The sequence below is a fragment of the Prosopis cineraria genome, unplaced genomic scaffold (genome assembly GCF_029017545.1).
Source record: "Prosopis cineraria cultivar Desert tree isolate PC_DT_omini unplaced genomic scaffold, ASM2901754v1 PC2, whole genome shotgun sequence".
Lineage (NCBI taxonomy): Eukaryota > Viridiplantae > Streptophyta > Magnoliopsida > Fabales > Fabaceae > Prosopis > Prosopis cineraria.
In genome coordinates, this window is record NW_026555333.1 from 13,161,665 (window position 1) to 13,187,403 (window position 25,739).

The 25,739-nt window shown below is 35.4% G+C and overlaps 4 protein-coding genes and 1 non-coding gene across 6 annotated transcripts; 2 read left to right on the plus strand and 3 right to left on the minus strand.

Moving 5' to 3' along the window:
* Positions 1-4,093: 4,093 nt before the first annotated feature.
* Positions 4,094-5,158, minus strand: LOC129304244 (LOB domain-containing protein 12-like). Its single transcript, XM_054943943.1, has 2 exons — positions 4,949-5,158; positions 4,094-4,853 (listed from the first exon to the last, which is right to left on the minus strand). Exons 1-2 carry the CDS (start codon positions 5,102-5,104, stop codon positions 4,503-4,505), a joined length of 507 nt encoding a protein of 168 aa, XP_054799918.1. The 5' UTR covers positions 5,105-5,158; the 3' UTR covers positions 4,094-4,502.
* A 9,377-nt stretch (positions 5,159-14,535) lies between these two features.
* On the plus strand, positions 14,536-14,608 carry TRNAK-CUU (transfer RNA lysine (anticodon CUU)). The gene has a single exon. It is a non-coding gene; the product is annotated as a tRNA-Lys (tRNA).
* A 124-nt stretch (positions 14,609-14,732) lies between these two features.
* On the plus strand, positions 14,733-18,755 carry LOC129304164 (eukaryotic translation initiation factor 2 subunit alpha homolog). The gene is made up of 7 exons (XM_054943853.1): positions 14,733-15,222; positions 17,169-17,225; positions 17,310-17,396; positions 17,477-17,623; positions 17,746-17,850; positions 18,133-18,231; positions 18,376-18,755. The coding sequence occupies exons 1-7, from the start codon at positions 14,848-14,850 to the stop codon at positions 18,526-18,528; spliced, it is 1,023 nt and encodes a 340-aa protein (XP_054799828.1). The 5' UTR covers positions 14,733-14,847; the 3' UTR covers positions 18,529-18,755.
* A 1,243-nt stretch (positions 18,756-19,998) lies between these two features.
* LOC129301674 (peptide-N4-(N-acetyl-beta-glucosaminyl)asparagine amidase A) lies at positions 19,999-22,216 on the minus strand. The gene has a single exon (XM_054940266.1). The coding sequence runs from the start codon at positions 22,094-22,096 to the stop codon at positions 20,252-20,254; it is 1,845 nt and encodes a 614-aa protein (XP_054796241.1). The 5' UTR covers positions 22,097-22,216; the 3' UTR covers positions 19,999-20,251.
* A 1,169-nt stretch (positions 22,217-23,385) lies between these two features.
* On the minus strand, positions 23,386-25,271 carry LOC129303436 (protein VAPYRIN-like). Of its 2 annotated transcripts, none has more exons than XM_054942748.1 (2): positions 24,095-25,271; positions 23,386-23,888 (listed from the first exon to the last, which is right to left on the minus strand). In XM_054942748.1, exons 1-2 carry the CDS (start codon positions 25,073-25,075, stop codon positions 23,460-23,462), a joined length of 1,410 nt encoding a protein of 469 aa, XP_054798723.1. In that variant the 5' UTR covers positions 25,076-25,271; the 3' UTR covers positions 23,386-23,459. The 2 variants fall into 2 exon arrangements, with proteins under 2 accessions (XP_054798723.1, XP_054798724.1); XM_054942749.1 differs by having other exon boundaries at positions 23,386-23,885; positions 24,095-25,269.
* Between the last annotated feature and the right edge of the window lie 468 nt (positions 25,272-25,739).

Genomic DNA, 25,739 nt, shown 5'->3' on the forward strand with positions numbered 1-25,739 from the left:
CTTTAATTATTATGTTTATGAGGTGGGTGTGATGGGTGATCATATATGACTTATAGAAAGCAACGGCAAGTAATACTAAAGTTATTCAAAACTGATGGTTCTTTTTGAATTCCGCAACGGCAGAATTTTCTCCATATTCATGCCATGCAAGATTTTTCTGGGGTGTGAATATTTTTCATTTTGTGTTTTCATGACATCTGTACGTTGAGAACTTTAACTTCATACACGTAAACTAAAATCTTAAAATCAAATTTCATCTCTTCTCGTCACACAACTACCCAAGCACTAAGTAGCTTAGATATTCTAAACGAGACTACAAAATTGTGAATGCAAGGACCCAGGCAGAATCTCCAAACTACAAAATTTTAAACATTTAAATTTTTCCCAAAAAAAAGGTGAATTTGGGTCTAGGAATTCATTAGGGAAAGGTAGACCTCATAAATCAAAAAATGCTCATAGATTTTACGTGAAAAGGGGAGTAGATTCGTAAGAAAAATAGACAAAACTGATCTTATACATGTTTCAATTTTTCTTGTTCGTACATACATGTGTAGATATGTTAAATTTTATACAGATTTCACATTAAAAATCAGAACACTTATTTGTGTTATATTTGAGCATTTGGCGATGTTGTAAGGTGATTTAATAAAAAAAAAAAAAAAAACTCCGATTACCCAGCTTCAACGTAATGCGGCAGCATTTATTTGGAATAGAAGCGAAGCTCTGGAAAATCTTAGCTTGATTAAGAAGACTCTGATATTTTAAAAAATGAAATCTGAAGACCAGGAGCAAATCTTTTCTTCTGGAAGTAATATATATGTGGAACCCTCCACTGAAATATCAGAGGGATTCAGACTGCTGCACTATCACTTGCTTTTGTCTCATTGGAGAGCTAGAAATTGATCGTGACAGACGGACAGTGATATGTCTTGACTTTTCTTACTGTCTAACTTGCCATGCCTTTCCTGCATCCGGATCATGAAACACATATATGGATTTTGCATTTTCGTTTCCTTTATGTTTTGTTCTACGTGTTTTAGCTGGCTCTTCATGTTTTGATTTGCTTCGACTTGTGTTCGTCAATTGTTTACGACTGTCTGAAGTTTTTTTCAACTTAATGACATTACCTTTGGCCGGGAAAAAAAAAACAAAAGAAAACTTGCTATGCCATGTTCCATATACTTTGGATTATTTAAAATCAGCATATTCTCTCTCTCTCTCCCCCCCCTCCCCCCGCTATGCTTTTTCTGATGTCAAACGAAGTTTCTTGAACTAGATTTTAGACCTGTATTTGTCCTTTTGTAATCTTTTTTCTGATGAGAACCGTCTAGCAATTTCTGGTGTGAATTTAGATTAGACTTTCATTCCACGGATATGATAAAACAAATTAAGGCAGACAAACATTTTCCCCAATTGGAAAATGAAACGTTGGTAATCAATCAAATTGTAGGAAAAAGCAACAGATACAAGCTTGGACAAATTTGGTGAATCAGTTTTTTTAAAGGAACAAAGCAAGGATTTTTTTTTTTCCCCTCAAATATAAGAACAACAGTATCACTGTATCAGTGCTAGCATTCGGAATAAGGATGGCACCTGATGAATCATCCATTTAAATTTTTTTCAGAAAAGTTTGAGCTTAAAAAATAACATTTTAAAAAAAAATGACACTTTAAAGCCCAATTCCAATAGATCTTAAAAAGTGAGTTTGGGCTCAAGCAATCCTTTTAAACTCACTTTTGTTTTACTCATTAAAAAATAAAATATTTTTATTTTAGAATATATATTTATACTTTAAAATTAAAATTTTTATTATTTATTTTAATTTTTAAACATTATAATTTATATTTAAACAATGAAATATTTTAATTAAAATTTTTAATATTTAAAAATTAAAAAAAAAAACTTAAAATGAGCTTACAGCCCAACTCTAAACTTTTTGAATAAGGATTGAATTTTAAAAAATGATTGATTTTTAAAATAACTGAACTTATGACTTGAGTTTATATTGACTCGGTCTGTCTATTAATTTCTCAACTCTAAACAACCACTTTAGTAATTGTTTGTACATTTTATTAATAATCACTATATTGTCATGGGACTAATCTATCAAGAGGTTGATATTACTTTTTTTTTCAATATTTAGAAGGACATTTTAATTGCGTTCAAAATTTAAAGAGGACACGTGGAATTTTTCCTTATTTTATTATCATATCGCCATTCAGATGCCTTTGTTTTAGTGCTTATATATACAATTTGGGTGACTAAACTTGTAATTGCTTGATAAAGACCGCAGAAAATTGATAATATATTAAAAAAGAAATTAATCATTATATGGAGCAAAATCGTACACTCGATTTGAACAAGATGATCGCAATTTCCCTTTTTAAAATATGAGAATACTTTTTGTAATAGCTTAATTAGTTCGTAAAAGTTGATTATTGGAAGACTATGCAGCTAGATACACGCACAAGAAATCAATATAATGACTATCTTCAATTAGCAAGTAAGTTGTATCAATTTAATCAGAAGCTTGGAGTTCAAATTAAAAAATACAACAATATTTAGTAGTTAGGCTTTCACTTAAAAAGATCTTGACTCGATCTGGATTAATTGGAGTTGTTGGCTTCAAACACTATATGTATAGTTAATTTAGTATGAAAGAGGAATCGATAATATAATAGCCAAAGATAATTAATAAGGTAGAAATAACCAAAGAATTAGTTTGGCATGCGTGGTGTTAGAAGCTTTCATTTTTAAAATAAATGGTTGGAGATTGATGTCTGTGTATAAAGCCAATAGAGATGGAAGAGCCTACCTTTTTGTCATTTGTCAAGATACTCTTAATTTACTTAGCAAAAAATAAGAAGACGAAGACACTCTTAATTTTTTAAAAGATAAAAAAACTATGGACCAACAAATATAAGTTTCTTGGGTGTTTGACCTAGATATTGCTTCGACCTTAAACAAAAGCTGGTGATGAAATCCGTAGCACATTTTTTAACCTATCTGTTTACTTTATTTTATTTTAAAAAAAAAAAAGAAGCTCGGTTGTTGCGATTTAGCTTATTTAGTTTTCTCTTTAACATTTTAAAATATTCCATTGATTAGGATATATATATATATATATATATTGTTTGAAGAGATGGATTTAGAAAAGCAATCACTTAAAAAAGAAGTTCATAAAATTAATATATATATTATATTTATTTTAAATTATAAGATATTTTAATAAGAATAAGGTTTTATTAATGATACTTTTTAATACTATCTTTTCTAATATTTTCTCTCTTTTCAATATTTTTTTTCATAAATAAAGTATCAAATGAAAGATATTTTTAAAAGTTTATCTTTTTATTTTAAAAAATTAAAATTGTAAAGTGTATTTAATAAACTTTATTGATATGCACAATTTTATTTAAAAATATCTTATAATTTGAGATTAAGAAAATAATATTTCTACCCACAGTTAACTAATTCATTAATTAATAAGCATTCTTTTGTAGAGAAACCCACACAAACTAATTAGAAGAAGCTAATCTCTCGAGCACCTTTATGTTGTTGGGGCTTATCCTTGTTGCTCATCACAATTATGAGTAATCTAAATTGTGCAGGATATATCTAGATATATAATAAGTATAAAAAATTTAATATTATATTGAATTTTTCAAAAAAAATCTAGATCAGATTGAAATTTAAAAAAATTATTAAAAATATTTATAATTTTTATTTTAATAAATATAAAATAAAATAATATTTTAAATCTGAATTATCTAGATTTTAATATGAATGGCGCAAATCTCGTCACGCTGATGAGCTCAATTATCCTCATTAATGTGATGAGCGCTGAAGTTAGGTTCATGTTGCTCACGTTTTACCCCTATACGAAAATATTTATAATTATAATTGACAGCTTAGACGTAGGTGAAAGTAAAAGCAACAGAGCACAGATTATGGTGGGAACAAAGTAAATAAAAGCACAGGACATATTTATTGAAAACTATGAATATCGAAAGAAATACATATTCGTACGTTCTCACAGAATGATGAAATCCGAATATGGTTTCAGCGTTAGTTATCAGAAATTTGAGTCAATTTATGTGTACTGTTTCTCACCTTTATTTGTTTCATTTGAAAAGCAAAGTAGTCCCATGGACTCATGATCTCCCATTTTCTGTCTTCTTTTCTAGACAATGGAGGTCATTTTATGATCATCAGAATGTCTGTAAAACGAACACTGTCCCTTCCCTTTGGCTTAATATATAATATAACCCATTGTAATACAAGCGCTTGCTTTATTTATTAATTAGTTTACTGATTCAGACGCCATCGCTATTTTAGTTCACTTTTACTTATCTCACAGGCTAGAGTTGACCCATGAATCCCCCTTGTCCTCGTCTATCCCTAATCGAGGATAAAGAATTGCACAGAGAAGCCATTCACATATAAGATCTCAGGAAAAGAAACATGACATGGAACAAAAACAAAAGTATAAGGAATTCAAGTTAAGAAACCATGTCGTGTCCGAAGATACTCTCCCTCTGGAGAGAGTCCTGAATTACATTGCTGGAAGACGCAAAGTTAAGGTACTGATGAGGCAGGTCGTTTTGCAGAAAATAAGGTCTCTGATTTGGGTCAACTTCTGCGTTTTGCATCACTGCTGGCTCCGGATCCTGCTGCATCTGGATGCACAGGATCTCTGCCTGAGCCACTGCGAGCTGCATTTGAAGCTCTGAAACTTGATTCTGCAGATACGATATAGCTCCGACACACCCATACACTGGGTCTCGAACTCTTGCATTCGCTTCATACACTAAACTGCTCACTGCATCGGCTCTCTGATGAACTGGAAGCTCCTGTGGAACGTGAAGAAGAATCAGTTTGGTGGTGTTCTCTGTGTTCTCTGTTATTACAAAAAAGAGGAAGAAGAGGAGGGAAGGTAGGAGGTAACCTGCAACATTTTGCCGACGTTGCTGGCGCCGAAGACCTTGTGAACGATGGCGAACTTGTGAGGGTCATCGGAAGGGAAATAGGGAGCGAAGATGCAATCTTTGGCGCAACGACGCCGTAGCAACTTGCATGAAGCACAAGGTGAATTGCCTCCCATTAGGAACTGGTTTGTTTGGTTTCGCAAACAGAGCAAGGAACCTCAGAAAAGGGCAAAAACAGAGTTGTGACAAAATGAAATTGAGAGCTTCTCTATTTATAAAGGGGACTGCAACCTCTGGTGGCAGCCTTCTTGTGCCATTTATGATTTTTTAAAAAAAGAAAACATTATTAATTTATCATTTATGCGTAATATAACTTTAAAAATAATACTATCGTTTCACTTAATATAATAAATAACACCGGGTAAGATGTTAATTAAGAGACCGTTCAGATCTAATGACTAAAATGTTTCAAAGTGCATGTTTTGATAGAATTAGTTGCACAGAAAATGATGTTGGGAAACAACCAGTAAATCCAATTTAGGAAGAGCGACCTTCTACTTGGGTTTCGTTGAGAAAATGAAGTTTGAGAAGCAAAACCTATTCAACCCAACAAGTGTGTAATAAAAATTGGATTTACAGCCAACTCAAGCTAACATGATTGTTAGGGGTTTTAGTCATTCAAGTATGTGATTGAAAGTTTAAATTCTAACTCTTATGAATATAATAACTTAATTGAGAAGTGTTTACCATTTTGTTTTTTCGAGGTTGAGTAATTCTCTCATATAAAAAAAAAAGTGAATTTACAAGGTTGGTTGAGCTTGGATTTCTAAACTGATATCCAAGCACACCCTAGTAGAATTAGACTAGAAGTACATACGCTGTAATGTAATGAATTTGATTCAAGAATTTCATATACATTGCAATTGTGTTGTGTGTTAGTGAGGTGTATTGCATATTTGTGAGAACGTTGGCGTTTTACATTTTTTTGTTAAGTCAGCCGTGATTCTGTGCTAGTCAATTAGAATACATTGAATTTGGATAATATGTACTGGTCTATTTTGTTTATAGCTGTGTATGAGGGATCTACGGTCACGTGAAGCGTTTGAATAGAAATTGAAAATCGGTTGGTTCTTGAAGGCACGTTCTCAACAGTGGTTGGTAATTAGATTTCTTCAAAGATACACACTAAAAACATATCCGGTATCAAATTTAATCCGTGTTGGGGCGTTTGGTTCAGAATTATTAGTTCAAAGCCTTACGATATTCTAGAGAAATTATATAAATACTCCACGTAACTAATTAATAACAATATATATTTACTCATGAAAGAGGGCCAACCACTGAAAATTGAGAAGATTCTGACATCAAGCTTCAAGTGATTCTAGGGTTGGAGAAGAGAAGTCCCTATCAGGTGCAATTAACTCATAACAAGCCTTCTATTCACTCAGAGTCTAGACTCTGGATTCTCAACACCATGTGCTTGCTGTTGCAAATTTCACCGTCCTTATCACTTAAAGATCAATTATATATGTCCGTGTCAAGCTGGCTTATGATAGATTAATTGAAAAGTGTAAAAGATAATGATAACTATCAAATGTGATATTTCTAAGTTAGTATAAGGAAAACATAATTTTCACTCATTATAAACTCTTCGCCATGGTGTGTCCTCTCAGTTCAAAGCGAGACAAAATTAACTCGAGTTGCAAGCACCAAGGTTGTGTTAGTATATGAGATAGGGGCTAGGCTCAATGTGAATGTTTGTTTCCCTCCCCTTTCTCTCTGTTCATTAAATGTTTATTGATCCACACGATTCATTGATTAGTTCAACTCTGACTCATTTTTCAGAAGTCGAGGCAAACTTTGAATAAGCTGGTTTATATATATATGATCCTCCATGTCAATGAACTGCTAATAATCCAACCAAGCACTTTATATTTATCAAGCAATAATTATTTTTTTTCTCACAAGTTGAATGGAGAGTAGTCACATGAGCTTCCTTCTATCATTAATCAACCCAGATTCAGATTTGATTGTTGTATTAGATACAATTGTTAATTAATTACAGGTGTTTGAAGGGTTAGCTAACTAAGCTGGAGAGCACATCTTCATTATCACAATAATCACATATCAAAACTAAACTGTGCTTTATATTTGGAGCAGATCAGAGATTACATACATGTCAAAGTCATTAAAATGAAAATAGTTAATCAGAAGTAGCTAGCTCAAGCTGCGAATTGTAAGAGAAATGATGAATATAAATATATATTAAATGGCCCCGATAAGCTGCATAGCAGAAGTGTAGAAATCGCTGATGAGATGGATGAGAGCAATAACAAATGATGAAAACAAAGAAAACAGAGGCAGGGCAACAAAGATATTAATGAGATTCCTGACAGGCGATTAAGTTGTAGGGATTATTATAAATAAAGGTGGCTTAAAGATGAAGATTAACATTGAAATTTGAATGAGTTGTTGGATGGGCGCAGAAAACCCTAAAGCTTCTCTGGCCTTCTGCATTAATTGCCCTCACATGATGCGATGCTTCCTTTCTTGTCCTTCTAATGAAAACAGCTACTCTCTTTTCATGGCCATGAGTCATGACGCTCGCCGATGCATGCATTTCCCTTTCTCAATATTTCTTAACACTGTCTGTTGAGCAGGTCTTATTTATAAAGTGGAGCAAAATTTTTTTTTAATTTTATTTAAAAGTGATATAATTAAATTTTTATAATAAATTTTTTATTTTACCACATTAAATATTGGTGAGAAAATGTGCATTATTAAAGTATATAACATATTTCCTCATGTCTTTATTACAAAGCACATTTTAAAAGAAATTTTTTGTTCTTAATATAAGGGTTCATTTAATGAGGTAATAATTATATTTTTTTAATATTATCCATATTTAAATTCATTAATTATAAAAAATAATGTAATGTAAATAGGGATAAAATGGAGAATATATTTTATTTTTATATAAAATTAATAACTTAATTGTCTCTTCTTAATTGATTTTGGTAGGGTAGTTAGAACATGTACCTTATAATAAGTAAAGTTGGGAATTATTAGGGGTGAGCAAAACCGAACCGAAACCGAAAATCGAACCGAATCGAATCGAATTTTGTCTATTTATTCGGTCTATTTGATTTTTCGGTTCGATTCGGTTTTTTTATTTAAATATTTCGGTTGATCGGTTCGATTCGGTTAGTAAAATTTAAAATCGAATAGACCGAACCGACCGAATTATATATAATTTATTAATTTATAAATTATATTTAATTTATAAATTATTTTATTTTATTTTTATTTTTTATTTTAATAAAGAATAAAAAATAATAACATCACTTGAAACCCCATTTCAATCAGTCACTCTCATCAGTAGGTATTGTGACTGAATTATGAGGCTATTATTTAATCATCGGGTTTATTTATGGTTGTTTATTTGATTATTCATGTCTTTATAATATTTTGGAATATTTGGCTTAATGTCATATGAGTATAATTAGAATGGGCTCATATTGAAAAAAACGAAAAGAAAAAAGGCCTTTTATAGTGTTTGTTGTTTTAATATTTAAAAAATTAGGCCCAAACCGAAAACCGATTAACCGACCGAACCGAATTATCAAATTTCGGTTCGGTCCTTGTTCGGTTCGATTGCTTGTTCGGTTCGATTCGGTTTTCATTTTCAGTGTTATTCGATCGATCGGTTCTGCATATTTTGAGACCGAAACCGAACCGAACGCCATGCTCACCCCTAGGGAATATAGGCGGGCCCGGCCCTTAAGGGTCTAGCCCTTATAGGCTCGGCCCTTAAAGGCCTGAGCCCTAAAACTCGATTTTCTATTTTGAATCCTGTTTTTCAAGCCCAGCCCTTATGTGAAAGGCTCAGGGTTGGGCCCATAAGCCCTTTTTAAAAAAATAAAAAATAAAATAAAATTAAACATTATAAATTAATTAAAAATTTTTTGAAATTAAAAAAATAAAATTTCATAATTTTTTAAAAATTAAACAACACATATTTAGAAGTTTAATAATAAAATTTAAATCTTAGTTAAAAATAATTCATTTTTTATAAATATACAAACATGATAATTATAGAAAAATAAAAAATATCAAAAATTTTATACTATACACTGATATTTATTAAATTATATTAAATTAATTTTAAAAAAAAAATTAAAATTAATAATAATATAATGTGTGTAGGATCAAGTGAGCAGGTCATTGGTTTCAAACACGTGTTTCACCAAAGAAAAAATAATAATAATAATAATAATAATAATAATAATAATAATAATAATAATATAACAGGACTTGAAGGACTACTCGAGCCCGAGCCCTTTTTTACAGGGCTTATCAGGGCCAAGCCTTTAAGCCCAATTACTTTAAAAAAATTATTTTTAAAGCCCAAACCCTTATTTAAACAGGACCTCTAAGCCCGACCCTCCAGGCTCGACCCTTATTCCTGACTCTAATAATAAGGACCAGGGTGAGTATTTAATAAGGATAAAGTTAAAAACTTAATAAATTTTTAGACAAAGTTAATGATGAGTAATTTTAAATTTTTTTATTCTAGAAATTAAAATATTTTGAAATAGACTTATAAATAAGATAAGATAGAGTAGTATAATATTTTTCTTAATACATTATCTCTCTCACACACAAATACACCAACCATAAAATTACTCTTTTAATTTTATTTATAAGTCATTTCTGGCTTGTTTTATTGAAATCAATGAAAACCTTAAAATTCATTGACTCTATTTAAAAAATGATTAAATTTTTAACTTTGCCTTTATTAAATACTCCATTCAATCAAAAATATAAGCATTTTTAACAAAATTTGCATACCAATAAAATCTTTATTTTCATAAAAATATATATTATTTTTTCTTTTGTTACCCTTATTCCCAATTTATTATGAGTGAAAAGAATATCATAAATTTGCAAACACAAAAATTAAAGTCAATAATTATACAGAGTAAATGGAAAAAAAATTTTATATTAAATTGCTTATATTCTAAACTTACATTAGTTGGGAGAAAATGCTTATATTTTAGACTAAAAATTAAAGAGTATATCAAACATATTTTAATAACATGCTTTCTTTCACTCATATTATTTGATGGGATAAAAGAAAAAACTTACAATAAAAAAAATCCATAACATACTTTATAAATATGACTAAAAGAAAAATTCTTCTCAATCTCATAAATAAGATCGAAACAAGTAAAGGACATTTTTTTTTTTGTTTAAGGTTTGTTTGGTTCGAAAGGAGGGAAGGAGAGGGGGGCTTTCTCTCAATTAGGGGGGAGGCTTTGGAGGGAAGGGGAGTGAAAATTTTAACCCCTCCACCAAACCAAAGTAGGGGAGAGGAAGGGAGAAGACGAGAAATTTTTAAAATTTATAGTATGGCCTTGAAGCAAACACGAGCATGCTTATTTATTTACATAAAAGGATCATGAATATATGTCCGTTAGATGTGATGTTTGTCATGCATGCATATGCTTAGAAGCTGAGTTGAATCCCTCGGAAGGCGAGAGGCATTGAAGATGAGACTAGCAGAGTGGAAGCTTGTCGTCTGGTTTCTCTGCGAAATCAGCAACTTTGAAGAGGATAAAATATAAGGGTGAAGGAACAGACATTTCACCACGTTAGAGGGAAAGACATGAGATCTCCAACGAGGGCATTAAATGATCGAGCATCGTGGTGATAGAGATTCATTCTCGAGTTAGATGCTTTTTGTCTTCTACGTACCAATGACATGCTGAATGCCTTTCTAAACCAGGTTTCTCTTTCGGTAATCTCACCACTAATTAATGCATCTGGCATCTTTGTGACTTTGTGAAACACGGATACTTGAGGATTTTTCTTTTTCTTTTAAGAAAATCTCTACCCAGGGATTTTCATGTCCATGTGCTCTAAGCCACCTCAATTCAGATTAATCGGAGAACCACTTATGCTAGTAGATATCTTGGAGAAATATCAAAAAAAAAAAAAAAGGATAGAAGCACAGGTTGTAGTACCTTTTAAGTAGGAAAAAAGAAAGAAAGAAAAATAAATAGAAAAGGAGAGAACAAAGAAGAGAAAAAAAAATTGAATTGTATAAAAAATATATTTTCAAATATTTCTAGATTTTTAAAAAAAATTGAATATCATATGCTAAATATTACTCCCTTGATCCTTTTTATAAATTACTTTTAACATGCATGTTTTATCAAAATTATAATTCAATCTAAAAATTTAGAATTTGTTAAATTTATTTCTATTAAATATATATACTTTAATAATTTACATTCTCCCATCAATATCTAACCTGGATTAAAAAATCTGTATAAAAAAAATAATAATATAAACTATAAATAGGTTAAAAACTTTTTCTTCCTATTCTATAAACAGGTTTGGAGGGGCATGAAAAGAGGCTCCTAGAATCATTTTAAAGCCAATCGCTGTTCTAAGCACCTCAGGACACTCATTGAGATGTTCGAAGAATCTGCGGAAGCAACTACAGTCAAGTCAAAGAATAAGCTCATTAAAGAGTTCTGAAAAGCTAATAGCTATGTTTCTGGTCAACAATTATCGATAAATGTGGCTTAAAAAAGAGACAACGTGGCAATCAATGCAAACTATTACTCCCTCTAATTATAGGTGTACGAGTTAGTTATTAGTTATTAGTTATTTATAATAAATGTCTACTAGATTTTATAAAATGCATGTCGTTTTGATAGTTTACGTTTAAGTACTATCAATATAGCTTGTACATCATATAAAAATTTAACTACAAAAGTAATTTGAAAGAAACAAATATAAGAGACAAAAAAAATTAAAATCTTACGTTTATTTTATTTTTTGCCAACTAAAATCTCACGTTTAAGAACAAAATAAACTCTCGACTAGTTCTTGCATGGAGATGGAGGACAGGAGGCAGTGCAAAAATATTAGGAAGTTGCAATTTCATGTTGAATTCATGGGCCCATCTTGTTAGTGTCATAAACTGGGAATGACTGGCCCTTTGAGCCTCTTAATGGGCCATTGGACCCGGGTATGAGCCCACCAAAACCTTGTGCATCTGGGCTTCTACCTCGTCTCACGGCTAGGCTTCTCAAAGCTATGATTATCACGTTTGCGACGTCGATGATAAAACGCATCTAAGACTCTTATTTGGTGTTAAAAGAAAAAAGAAGCTATTTTATAGTGAAAAACCCACTTTACAAGAATTGAGTCATATTTGATTGATCGTGCTAAATTTAAAATACGTTATTTTTATTATAGTCTTATTATCAATAAACAGTCATGATTATATTATTCTCATGATTTTCTTATTCAAGTACATGAGAGAATAGAGATATTCCTCACATAAAAATTTACTCCTTTTTTTCCCATATAATCCCATTTTCCATTGCAAGAACCAAAATGGAATTAGTAAAAGCTTTTGCGTATATTGTGTTAGAGAGTTTAGACACCATGTGAAGGTATTTTTTTTCCCCGCATCAAGGATTAACGTCGTTAATCCAGGTCTATCTTGCACGTAATATAAACAATGCAAAGTTGACCGTGAGGATGAATGTAAGCGTTGATAGATGTGTATATATAACTTCACAGTTAACTCATTTCTTTTATGCCTCATTTGGTATGATGAAATTAATTTTAATAAAAATGAAAATGGATATAGAAATGGAAATGGATATGAAAATGGAGACGGATATAGAGTTTAAAAATATGTTTGGTATATCCATGGAATTATAGCATCATTTTTGTTCAAAAGACAAAAATACCCTTCTTAAAAAACTAACATGTACGACGCCTAACCTATCATGAACAAGGAACCCATTATCTAATGTAGAAGACAAGAAACTCGATCAAGGAACCTGGCTGCCTGAGCAAATCCTGATCAAGTTGCCAACATTCTTCCACCGGCGAAGGTGATGGTCAAGCTCCTGCAATCCACTACCATCGCAAAAAAGTCTGACTGTAAAATAGATATGAAAATGAAATAGATCTAAAACCCATATATGAAAATGAAGCAAAACAAATTTGAGAGAGTGTGGACAGAGATAAATGTGAACGTAGGGGTGATCGTCTGTCAGAAAATGATGTACGACTTTGAAGCTCTTATGTTCAACATCCATGGCGGGTTACCTAAAGGCAATCATGCGTGGGCATTGAGGTAAGTTATCCTTCGATGAATGGAGACGAAGAGGGAGGATCAAAGATGAAGGAGGTCACTGGTGGGGAGGGGGGAGGATCGAAGATAAAGGAGGTCACTGGTGGGGAGGGGGGAGGATCGAAGATGAAGAAGGTCACTGGCAAGAAGGGGGGAGGATCGAAGGGGGGAGAAGGTCACTGGCGAATAAGGGGGGATTGGAGAGGGTGAAGAAGGTCACCGGTGGATGGGGAGAAGGTCACCAGTGAAGGAGGGGAGAAGGTTGCCGGAGTTAAGAAGGCAAGAAGCTTGAGACTGAAGAGGGTAAAATTGGAGTATGGAGCAAAGAATTTGAAATCCTTGGGGTGTATCGTGGAAGCCAATTCCACAGATTTTGGTGGATATGGAAATAGAAAATTTTCAAATTTCATGATACCAAACAAACATTTTTCAGAATTTCATATTCATTTTCAATTTCATGCTTCAAATTTTAGTATACCAAACACAAAGTTAGTTATAGCAAAGAATAGTTAATTAAAAGTTGTTTATTAATAAAGATTGGTTTAGTTAATAATGATCTAACTCATAACCTACAAAGTCATGAGATCAAATATATCCTCCAATGTGAATATCTTACTGGTAAGTGATTTATAAAATTTTTTATAAATACTTTTTGAGTTTGAAAATATACATTAACCTTGACGCTATCAAGATTTAACTCATAAATTTTTTGCCATGAAAAAAAAAAATTGTCTACCGTGCATTATGAATGACAGCTTATAATCAAGTGGTGTTATGGTTATTCCGGGGATACAAGCCTTCAAATTATATTGGTTCCCAAGACCACCGTACTTTTACTTCCATTCCAACGCATGTTTCTAATTGGCTTGGGCAATGGTTATATGTGAAATGCTGCACAAACTCTATGATTTTGTTTATATTTCTTATTAGTATTATTGGTGCACTTAACTTAAGGCTTTAAAGTTGGTAGGATCGAAGAATTCCAAAAGATAATTTAAACACAATAAGATATATCTTGTGCTTATAAAACTTCACTCTCTGTAACAAGTGCTGCAAATAGTGATATCATTTCCATGTTTAATTTTTTTTTTAACTCATACCACATCGGGCTTTTACCGGAGCTTGCAAACTAACAACATGAAAAACAAGAAGCATAACTATTGAGACGGGATCATTGGACAATTCTACTTTCCCATCAACGCATATTATAATCAAAATTACAAATATTAGTCCGATTAGTCAATTCATCAACATTGCATTATAATACAAGGCAATCATATTTATAAAATAATGCATTATCCCATTTTTTAAATATACTTTTAACTTATCAGGCGTTGCTTAAGTATACACGAGGGTAAAAGATCTTTAGTTTGCAAAATGACAGTGAGCTGTTGCCTGGGAATCAAAATATTCATATATAATGAAGTGGGCAAGTCATAACGTGCCCGTCTAGCTCAGTCGGTAGAGCGCAAGGCTCTTAACCTTGTGGTCGTGGGTTCGAGTCCCACGGTGGGCGTTTTGTTGCTTTACTTTTTAATCCATGACAGCCCTTAATTTTTCCTTCCCGCAGCGGCAAAACGACGACGTAGCGGTGTAACTCTTGTATCTAGCCTGTTCGCTTCGTCTTCCAGGTTAAAACCCTTGCCTAGATTGCGTTGGTCAGAGAGAGAGAAAGAGATCTCTCATCAGTATCACCTCCACCAAACCGCCTGCTGCTCACTCCCCAATCCCGACAAAGCCTCAGGAACCCAAACCATGGCTCCCAACCTCGAATGTCGCATGTACGAGGCCAAGTATCCGGAGGTGGACATGGCCGTTATGATACAGGTCAAGAACATCGCCGACATGGGCGCTTACGTCTCCCTCCTCGAGTACAACAACATCGAGGGCATGATCTTGTTCTCCGAGCTCTCTCGCCGCCGGATTCGTAGTGTCAGCAGTCTCATCAAGGTTGGCCGCACCGAACCCGTCATGGTTTTAAGGGTCGACAAGGAAAAGGGCTACATCGATTTGAGCAAGAGAAGGGTATCTGAGGAGGATATCCAGGCTTGCGAGGAGAGGTACAACAAGAGCAAGCTTGTTCACTCCATCATGCGTCACGTTGCTGAGACTGAAAATATCGATTTAGAGGTATTTCGCTACTTCTTCCGTTTCTTTCACTTATACGGATTTTTCTTGATTGATGAGCTTGATTGCTTGCTACTGTTAATTGTTTCTTTTCTTGGAAGTTATTGACTTTGATATTAGTATTCCGTGGACGTATGGCTGTTCTGCACTCTTTTGCCCCGCTAAGTAAAAGAATTGAACGGAAATATGCGTTATGGGATTCATTGGTTAGCTTTCACTGGATGACCCTTGATGAATAAACAACGATGGAAGTTTCCCTATAAACGGAAGTACATGTTAACATTGTAGTCCGAATTACATAGCTGAGGACATTCGTTATTTCCACCTTCTCTTGAAAGCACTATTGCCTTGTATGTTGACTTGACCGCTGACCCATTAGAAAAATAGACTTGCCTTAATTTCTGAAAATTCTGTTATTCAAATTGTGATTTTGCGATTTTGTGATTTCAGTATGATTTTGTGATTCCTCTGCTCTGGGTTTCTAACACGTTGTATTGAGTCATGAACAGCCTGACTTAGGGACCAAAAGACAGGGAATCCACCTGAGACTTTCATTTTTTTAATTTTTAAAATGCCAACTCCGAATACCAACTTGTCATGTTATGTAATGTAAAATTTAACCTAAGACTTTTCCTCAGAGCTTTGCCACCAATCTTACCTCCACTAATTTGTCACTATTTTCCAGCCGTTTTCTCAATGAAATACTCAGTCCACACCAGCCTTGCACTTCTTGTTGAGTTGTTTGCTTGAATTCTTAGTTGTTTATAGTCTTGTGTATGTTTGTTATTGTCATAGCTTTGGTTCCCTATAAGAAGGTGAATGAACCCGCAATAGTTGGAATCATTGCAAGCTTTTCATTTTGTATCTAGGCTGTATGGCATGATTAGGTTTATGGTTTAAAATTTGGAAATTAGCCTCACAATTTGCCAGCTATTTCTCCCAGCTCTATTTATTGTCACTGTGGTCTTGTATAACCTTGTTTTAATTAGTCACAGATTTTCACCCATGGGATTAATCTCACTGACCAGGATTTGTTTTAAATAGTTTTCAATGTATGTGTTACTTTTATTTTATATTTTTTGATCAGTTTGTCATGCTAACTTCATATGTTTTCTTCAGTCCATAATAAGGAATCATGTGCTTAAAAATTAATGTGCCAATTTTTCTCCTACAATCTATTCTCCTTCCAATTTGGTTTTTGAAATACTTTCTGTTTAACAATCAGATACTTCTTATGTTGCTTATTTCTTCAAAGTAGCTGACATTGATACTTTCTTTGGTGCATGATCAAAGTAGCTGACATTCCATAATGCCCTTGATACTACTGAGATTCTAAACCTGGATAAAGATTACAGGTGGTTGAGATCATGCACCTTGATCTTCCGGGGAGGGGGGTGCGAGTGGGAGTAGGAAATGTATGCTAAGAAAGTAGAAATTCAGTTCATTCTAATCTATGTTGCTGGTGTTCTTTATTGGGTATTTGTATATGATCTAAAGAAAGCAGCCTTTCCATTTTTTTTTTGGTGGGGGTTAAGTTTCACAAAAAAATGATTTGCTGGTTTGGATCAACTGCTATGGTATTGGATCCTATTCATATTTTTAAGTGCTTTATGTTTGTTTTGCTGTTGTAGGCTCTCCATTTTTCAGTGGATGTAACCAAACTAGGAAGCAGCATTGCAGTGACACTGATCATTTTGATTTCATTATATATAGTACTCCCCCCTTCTTTTCATATAGAGTGCTTTTTATCTCAACGTGCTTGTTCTCTAAAATATCTTCTTTGCCAGTTAACTTTAGTTCTTTATGGCTTTTTGCCTACTGCTACTCTGTCTGATGATTTTGTTCCCTCCCCCAAATATTGCTTAGGTTGTTCTAATTATTTGCTTTTAATGTTGATGCTGCTTCACTTTTCATGATTTGTTGAACTACATTCAAGCTTCTCTGTGCAGGAGCTGTATATTCACATTGGGTGGCCTCTATATCGAAAGTATGGTCATGCTTTTGAGGTAAGCAAATTATTTATATATATATATATATATATATACTTTCTTTGAAATATGCAATTGCTATATGATCCTAATTTTGTGCAGGCATTTAAAATAATTGTTACTGATCCTGATTCAGTTTTGAATTCCCTCACCCGTGAGGTCAAGGAGGTTGGCCCTGATGGGCAGGAGGTAAATATTGTCAGTACAGACTATATTTCCACGCAAGTTCTATATGATTACTGAAGGCTTTCTTAATTTTTCTCCTTTAGGTGACCAAGGTGGTGCCAGCTGTATCAGAAGAAGTGAAGGAAGCTCTAGTAAAGAACATCAGAAGACGAATGACACCCCAGCCTTTGAAAATTAGGGCAGATATTGAAATGAAGTGCTTTCAGTTTGATGGAGTTCTCCATATTAAGGTCTGAATTGTTTCTTTTCTCCAATATTCTTTGGGCTGTCCTTGAAGTTGTTGTGTTCAGTACTCTTCGCCTATCTTCAAAAGTATTGTGAGTAATTGCTGTATGATTGCATGACTATGCAGGAAGCAATGCGGAAAGCTGAAGCTGCTGGAAATAATGATTGCCCAGTGAAGATTAAACTTGTTGCTCCCCCACTTTATGTTCTTACCACTCAGACTCTCGACAAGGTTGGCGTGTAGTCTTCACAAAAATTTGCTATGATAATTGACCTTGCAGCTGAACAACTGGACTAGCTGTTGTTGATCTTACGTGTAGTGCCTGTTTTGATGGATTTTCTTGGCAAAAGCTGTTACATGTTTTATCTACTATTTGAGCATCAGATTCTTGGAAAATAGTTCATTATTTATCTAGTATCCTGAGGGCAGTTGTGAATTTGTCAGAACGGCTAATTTGTAAGTGGTGACTTCAATACTGAAACTACAATATACATCCTGCAATGTTCTGAACAGGAGCAAGGAATATTGGTTCTTAACGATGCTATTGTGGCCTGCACTGAAGCCATAGAGCAACACAAGGGGAAACTTGTTGTGAAGGAGGAGCCCAGAGCAGTGAGTGTTGACGTCCTTTAAATTTGTTTGAATAATTTTTTTACAAGCACAAAACCTTGCAGTATTTGGATCCTCTTTTCTTTTGATGATGGATGCATTTTAGAATCATCTTATTTGAGATTGACATTTGTCATTGTGATTCAGGTGAGTGAACGAGATGATAAATTGCTTGCTGAACACATGGCTAAGCTACGCCAAGAGAACGAGGAGGTCAGTGATGACGAAGGTGAAGAGGAAGAAGATACTGGAATGGGAGAACTTGATGTGGAGAACCAGGGTGCTGGGATAACAGAGTGACAAAATTTTGAGGGTCAAAAGGCATAGAGGATGACGGTTTTTACTAAATTTTGTTTTTTTTTTCCCTTCAGAAAAGATTTTTAATGCGGTTGTACAATACAAACTTTAGATTATTGTATGTAGAGATGTTCTGATACTTGCAGAGCGATTGTGGGGCGTCTGGAAAAGGATATTTAGCACTCAGCAATTTGCCGATAAATTCAATTTTATCCCCGTTTTTTACGCAATTTATGACCAGATCCCCTTTTCTTATATTTTGGTATTCAGTCTTGCAGTTTCTTATACTTAACAATAAGAGTGTCAATTAGGGTCAGTTTGGTCTGACAAACTTAATTATATCTCAATGTTCTATTTTGTGTGGCCTGGCTTTAGCCTTTAGGACTGAATGGCTGGCTTTGCAGCTTCGGCCTTATTTTTATTAAAGACATTATAGAACATTGATAATCCTAATAAACATTACACATAAAATTAAGTTTTTATTAAAAACATTATAGAACATTGATAATTCCAAAAAACATTACACAAAATTAAGTTTAAGAAAATAAATTTAAATCAATGTGTATCACAATAAATGTATAACATTCAAGTTTAATATTAAGTTACAATATCAAGATTAATGTCAATAAAATTTAAAATATTGATGAATAAATGCAGGAAAGAAGAGTGAGTCTAAATTTTCATTTCTTTTAATTAGTATCTTTAGTCTATTATATTTTTAAGATTGAGATTAAAAATAATGATAAAAGGATCTAAAAAGGTTATTTCTTAATATAAAATAGAAGGTCAGCTTTAATGATAAACTTAACCTTAATTCACAGCTTTACTTAAAATAAATAATTTGGGTTTTGGTTTCCATTACAAGAGTAAGTATTAGTTATCTATCAATAAATTTTGAATTTTCACATCAACTGTGCCTGTGTGGTTTAAATTTCGAGAAAAATTCTTAAAAAGGATTAATTTAGAAATTTTATTGTGGAAAAAGACTTGAAATCATTTCAAGGACTAAGTCCTGTAGGGATAATAAAGATAAGGACATCGCGTAATTACCCTTTCCTGCACACACCTCCCATCATTGAACATTGAATCTTTAAGAAAGTCGTCCTTAACGCTATTTGAATGTATGGATATTATTATCTCATGAACAAGGTCTATTTTCTTCGGCTTGATGCTCTTTTTTAACAGTACCAAGATACTTGGTATTGAAGGCATAGAATTTTATACCCTGAAAAATCGCCGAGCGGAATGAGAGACATATTCGCCATGAGAATGAAATTAGAGTCGAGTGAAGGCAAAGCTGTTACTCTATTCATGGGTACGTTTAGTATCTGGAGATGGCAATGTTTACTATCGGTTGACCTGGCACAGTTGTTGCTAATTTTATTCCGAGATGTGTATGCCGGGGCCTATGATTAAATATAAAGTATACGTAAAAAGTTGCGATGATTGTAAGGACAAGAGACTGTTTCAGGCTTTGTGCAAAAATAGGGATTCACTACCACTCCAGGGTCCTATATTCATGAATAATGGGATTCAAATGATATTATACAGCGTTTTTGTTCAAAAAAAAAAAAACAGATATTATACAGCTTCACCAAACTAAATTGCAATTATACACGAAAAGCAACGCAAATTCGATGGGCTTCAGACTTGACACTGATGTTATCACTAGACACTAGCTAACAATAAAACGTAGAGACATGAAAAGACAAGTCAGAAACATTTCTCATTCCTCGCATTGAAAAGTGGAATTGTCTTCAATTATCCTGCCATTAGCTGCCGCAACATTTCGAGCGAAGCAGTTGAACCTGTCAATGTAACTATAATTTTGCCCGGTGATAGCTTGCCCTGATAGCACAGAGTGACCTTTCACTTCCATCCATCCCGCAGAATCCTGTTTGTTACTAATCTTATTCGAAAAGCACGCACCTGAATGCTCCTCCTTCAAAGCATGAGAAACATTGGTCACGAGCAGGTATCTGTCCTTTTGCAAACATGGCTTAGTCCAAGTTATCACACGCAGGGGATACTTTCTCTTAACCTTCAACAATGCAACCAGTTGACCACTACCATTTATTAACCTCATCTTCTTCTTGGCTTTGAGTTTTTGTTTCACAAACTTGTAAGTTCCATTCTTTTGAAACCTTATGTAGTTCTTCAACTTGAATCCCTGCGAGATAATGGTAGTCAAGTTGCCTGCACTTGATCTAACCCACCCTGCTACCTTTGTTTCCCTCTCTGCTTCTATCTCAAACGACCCATCAAGTCCTGTAAATTCTTGTTGGCGCTCTATTGACACTTCAGGACGCTTGTTAATGACTCCATCTGCGTGAACTACTTTGGAACGATGATCCAACCAAAGGTGCAAATTTGCATTGACAAGCCAGTACGAGATGCCCCGAGTCACACCTATTCCAAATTTGTGTTCTTTCCCGTCCAAAATCTTACCTAGATACGGTGTTAATTCTATATCATAAGAAGGAAGATTGAAAGCCCCAATTGCAACAACAGGCTCCCAGAAGAGGGGATTGATTCCTCCTGTGAAAATGACCGGAAATGGAATCTCTGTCCCAACAATTTCGCCATCGATTGTAACATACACTTCCCTATATGCCCCATTACCTCGGCTTGTGCTTAAGCCATTCGTTTTTATGTATGAATTGGGTGGGTTTGAGTACCAAAACTCATCGTTCCCATGAAATGACACGTACAATTCAAGAACTGCACGGTGAGTATTTGTTGGAATTCGAATTCTCCGGGAATGCACATCCAATTCGCGCTCAACTCTAAACCAAAACCCACGGTCGCCGTCATCAGATATCGGAATAATCAAATCAGCCGGGGATTCATCCAAATCCAAGGAACCCCCACGGACATCAGTATCACCCAGATCATCCCGTTCCACCGTTACTTCCGATATTCCTCCATCAGATTCATCCCTAAGAATCCTCATTCTCCTCTCACAAGAAAGCCTAATGGGATTCCCGACAACAGCGTGGCCTTTGAAGAGTAAGAGAGTGACGGTAACGTGGTAAATCCCAGTGAACTCATGATTAACGACGTTTTCCAGCATCATCGTGAGATCCAAGTCAGACCTTGTAAGGAGAGAGGAGTACCTGGTGACATCCTTCCAAACATTCCAGAAGACTCCATCCTTGGTGGGCTCGGCGGTGCTGGTGCGAAGGAGCTCGACGCCGCCGACCCACAGGCCGGCGATGCGGTCGTACTGCTCTCCTTTACAATCGGCGTGGAAATGGAGGAGAACGCGGGACCAAGGGGAAGGGCAATGAGAGGGAGGGATGTAGGGGGTGGAGAAGGGAGGAGAGTCGACGGTATTGGCGAAGGAGTTGCGTAGGATAAGGTGAGAGCATGATGGGGTGACTTGATCGGAAGGCAGGGGATAGGTGACCTCCAAGTATTCTCGGGAACGGTGGTGGCGGTGGAAAGAGAGGTCGGAGGATTTCGTGTAGCGGTCTTGGTGGGAGAAGGGTGAGACTGGTTCTGCGAAGGAGGAGAGGAGTAGGAAGAAGGATACGCTGAGGACGGTGTTCATGAGGAAGACGCACAACATTGGTACATGGAAGCAGGAAGGTGAAGACTGAGGAACGAGGATCCTTTGTTGGTTATGCAGTGGAAGTGTTTTTAGAAGGCGATTAACTCTTTAAGGACCATGGACTAGCATCATTTTTTTTGTACAAAAGCAAGAAATTAGGCTTAATTAGTTTAGTGTTCTCATTTAATTACAGAAGTTTTCTTTAATTATGAGTTATATTTCCTTACGAAAATTTTAGTGAACTAGCTAGCTAGCTGATTGAATGCAAAGTAAAGTTTGGTGAATAAAAGAACAAGGCAGATTATAAGTTACTTATCGGATATTTACAAGAGGAGGATGACACGAGTGAACTTGGCATATATTAGATCAAAATTGAGATTGTTTAATTGGAAAGACGAGAAAATTGATAATGAGTTCTGATCAAATCAAGCTATAGAGCAAGCCAGAATTGGTGATGTACTAACACACGCGAACTCTTAATACGTGCTCAACTTGGATCAAGTGGATGCTTAATTTTCAAGCCATAGATAATTGAGGTAGGTCTGGGAGCTACTAGCTAGGAAATTTCTTAAATTAGTTATTTCGAAGTCGGTCATATTAACATCCATCACGCTTCAGGGTCGAATCTGAAGACTAGACTGCTTGCGTGATCAAAGAAAAACTCAATTCGACGAATCACCAGGGTTTACCCATGAGATGGTCTGGCTGGACCTGTACGAGTACTGATTGACTGCAAGTCCCACTGCTTGTTTTACATGACTAGAGAAAATGATAGAATTAAGGTGCGTTTATTTTCAGTTTGACAAAAATTAATTATTATAATAAAATTTATATTTAAGTATATTTTTTTAAAAGTTAATTTGATAAATTAAAAATTATTTAGATAATATATGATAGAAAATGTGTTTAAATGTGTAATTATTAAAAAAAAGACAAATTCGATCATATGTGATTTTTTTATATTAATGTTGATTTATTAAAAATAGATAATATTTTTATTTGCATTTTCAAAAAAATAGTAACAAGGGATAACATGGAAAAGTGGTTAAAAATTTTAACCCTCAAATTTAAAATGCCAAAAACAACTCTCCCTGACTTTTTAGAGAAAGACTTTTGATGTTAATATGAATAAATTTTTAGAATGTATATTTAGAAATAAAATGTTAGCAAACAATTTTCACTTTCTAAAAGCCACAAAAGTTTTTTTAAAATGTAAAAAATGAAATATCCAAACAAGCACTTGTATTATATGATTGGGGCATGGAACAGTGGCATTAAACTATAGACCCTCCCCACCCCCCCCCCCCCCCAAAAAAAAAAAGGAAATTGCCGTAGGGAGAACCATTAGAATTTGGAGTTATGTGATGTACAATGGGAGAAGTTAGGATAAAATCACAGGAAAACAGGACATTGCTCCTCTGGTGACAAGGAAGTCAGCAATGGCATCGTATCCCAAAATTCTAGCCATGTACAAAGGGGTGGCGCCCTTCTTGTTAGTAGCATTTACATTCACTCCCTTGTTCAGTAACACTCGTATGGTCTCTTGGTCACCGCTCCCCACCGCCATATGCAGCGGCGCGTGACCTTCCTCGTCCTCACATTCCAAGTCCAGTCCTGCTTCTGTCAGCATCCATACCATCTCTCTGTGCCCTTTCATGGCTGCCGCATGAAGTGCTGTCAAACCATACTGATCACGGTACTCTACATTCGCTCCTCTCTTCAACAGTGACTCCAGTTTCTTCACGTCTCCATGCCTCGCTGCGTCCAGTACTTCTTCTCCTTGCTCCATTATTTCCACCACCTCTTTCTGCTTCACACCATTCATCAAACAGTTCATGGTCACAACTTCTGAATCTCTAATCTTTTCTACCTGCATTCAAGAATAAATAATAAAAAAAAAAAATTGGTGTACACCACTGGGTTTTTTATAAACTATAAAGTTGAGCTCATACTTGCAACAAATGGGCCCTAACGGCTATCATGTGTAATGTGACAAAAATGATAGGAATCACTCACGTGTCCTTCGTCACTAGCAATGGAAAGGGCCGAACGGCCACGATCGTCGGCTATAGTTGGGTCGGCGCCCATCTCAACCAGCATTTCCACCATCCTCCGGTCACCATTCGCCGCCGCTCTGTATAACGGCGTACGACCGTCGTTACACCTGCCATTCACATTGGCACCGCCCTCCACCAGCACGCGCGCGCACTTGATATTTCCCTTATCTGCCGCCAAATGCAAAGGGGTCCTACCCTTGTGATCTCTGGAATCCAACGGCCACGACGGATTCGTCTTTAACAACCTCAGGATGTCATCCGCCAGATCAAAAGCTGCCGCCACGTGTAACTCATCCCAGCCCTTCGAAGCCCATCTCTGGTCCACGTTACCAGATCCCAGTGCCTCCTCCACCCTCAACCCGGCTTCCAACAGCAAGTGAACCATGCCGTCCGGGTTAGCCAACCCGGTGGCGACTCGGAGGAGCGACTCGGCTTCATTGGGCGACAAATCGGCGAGTAGAGACCTCTGCCGTTTGATGAGGTTCCTGACGGCATCTGAATCGCCACGCGCGACAGAATGGCGGAGAAGGAGGGGGCCGACGAAGGCAACCTTGAGTTTGAGATTATGAGTGGAAGCGGAGGATGGGAGAGAGGAGAACCATGAATTAATGGAGTGAGAGGGAACGGGATTGGAGGAGTTGGGAGGGAATTGAGCGAGCTTGATGAGGAAGCGATCGGAGGGAGAGCGGGGGAACGTTGGGGGAAGTTGGGACTGAGGCTTGAGGATGACTTGGAAGGTGGCGTAAGAGAGAGGAGCGATGAGTCCGGCGGGGGGATTAACGAGGAACTTGTTGGGGGAGGAGGTCTGGACCTTGAAGGCCAGTGGCGAGGCAGCACATAGAGATCGGAGACTCACGGTGGCTCGGCATTTGCAGTTGAGAGAGAAGTCTATTCGAATCTCTGATTCGGTTACCTCCGCCAGCCTCTCCATCTCCTTCATACCACAGTAGATTATGGTTCAATTCTGTGAATCTGGACTTCCGTACCACACTCCACGTGATCCAACCCAGCTATTATCTGTTACAGAATCTCATGAAATCTATCTTTCTTAAATTTATAAACTTGTTCCTGGCAAATAATTGTAGCCCAACTTGTCATAAAACAATGGAGGAATGTTGTGCTCTACAATACTAGTACTGTTTTTTAAAGTTAACAATGGCCCAAATTGCTGATAAATATAATTATGCATGGAGAGATGTTAAACATTAATTAAGTTGTCTCTAAAATAAAATAAGAGAAATTGCATAGCATCTTTTTGTATTTCTCAATTTATCTTTTCTTTTCCTCTCCTGTTAGTATTGTGGAGGCTGGCTAGCTACTTACAAATTTCAGTTAGTTGTGCTGTTTGGCCAACCTCACCAAATAGGCATGCGTTCCATTCCCTAATCCTTCGTAGAACTTGGGTTAAACCAAAAAAAAAAAAAAACAAAACAAAACAAAACAAAAGCAAAAGCAAAATCCTGCGTCGAATGCACCAGGATTCACATGCGTGGAAAAGCGGCCTCTACCTTCGAGGGTCGCCCATCTCGCAATGTTGATCTTATGCCATGAGATTCAGATGACGTCCCTCATGTTCTTTCGCTCCACCCCCAACAAAAATTCAA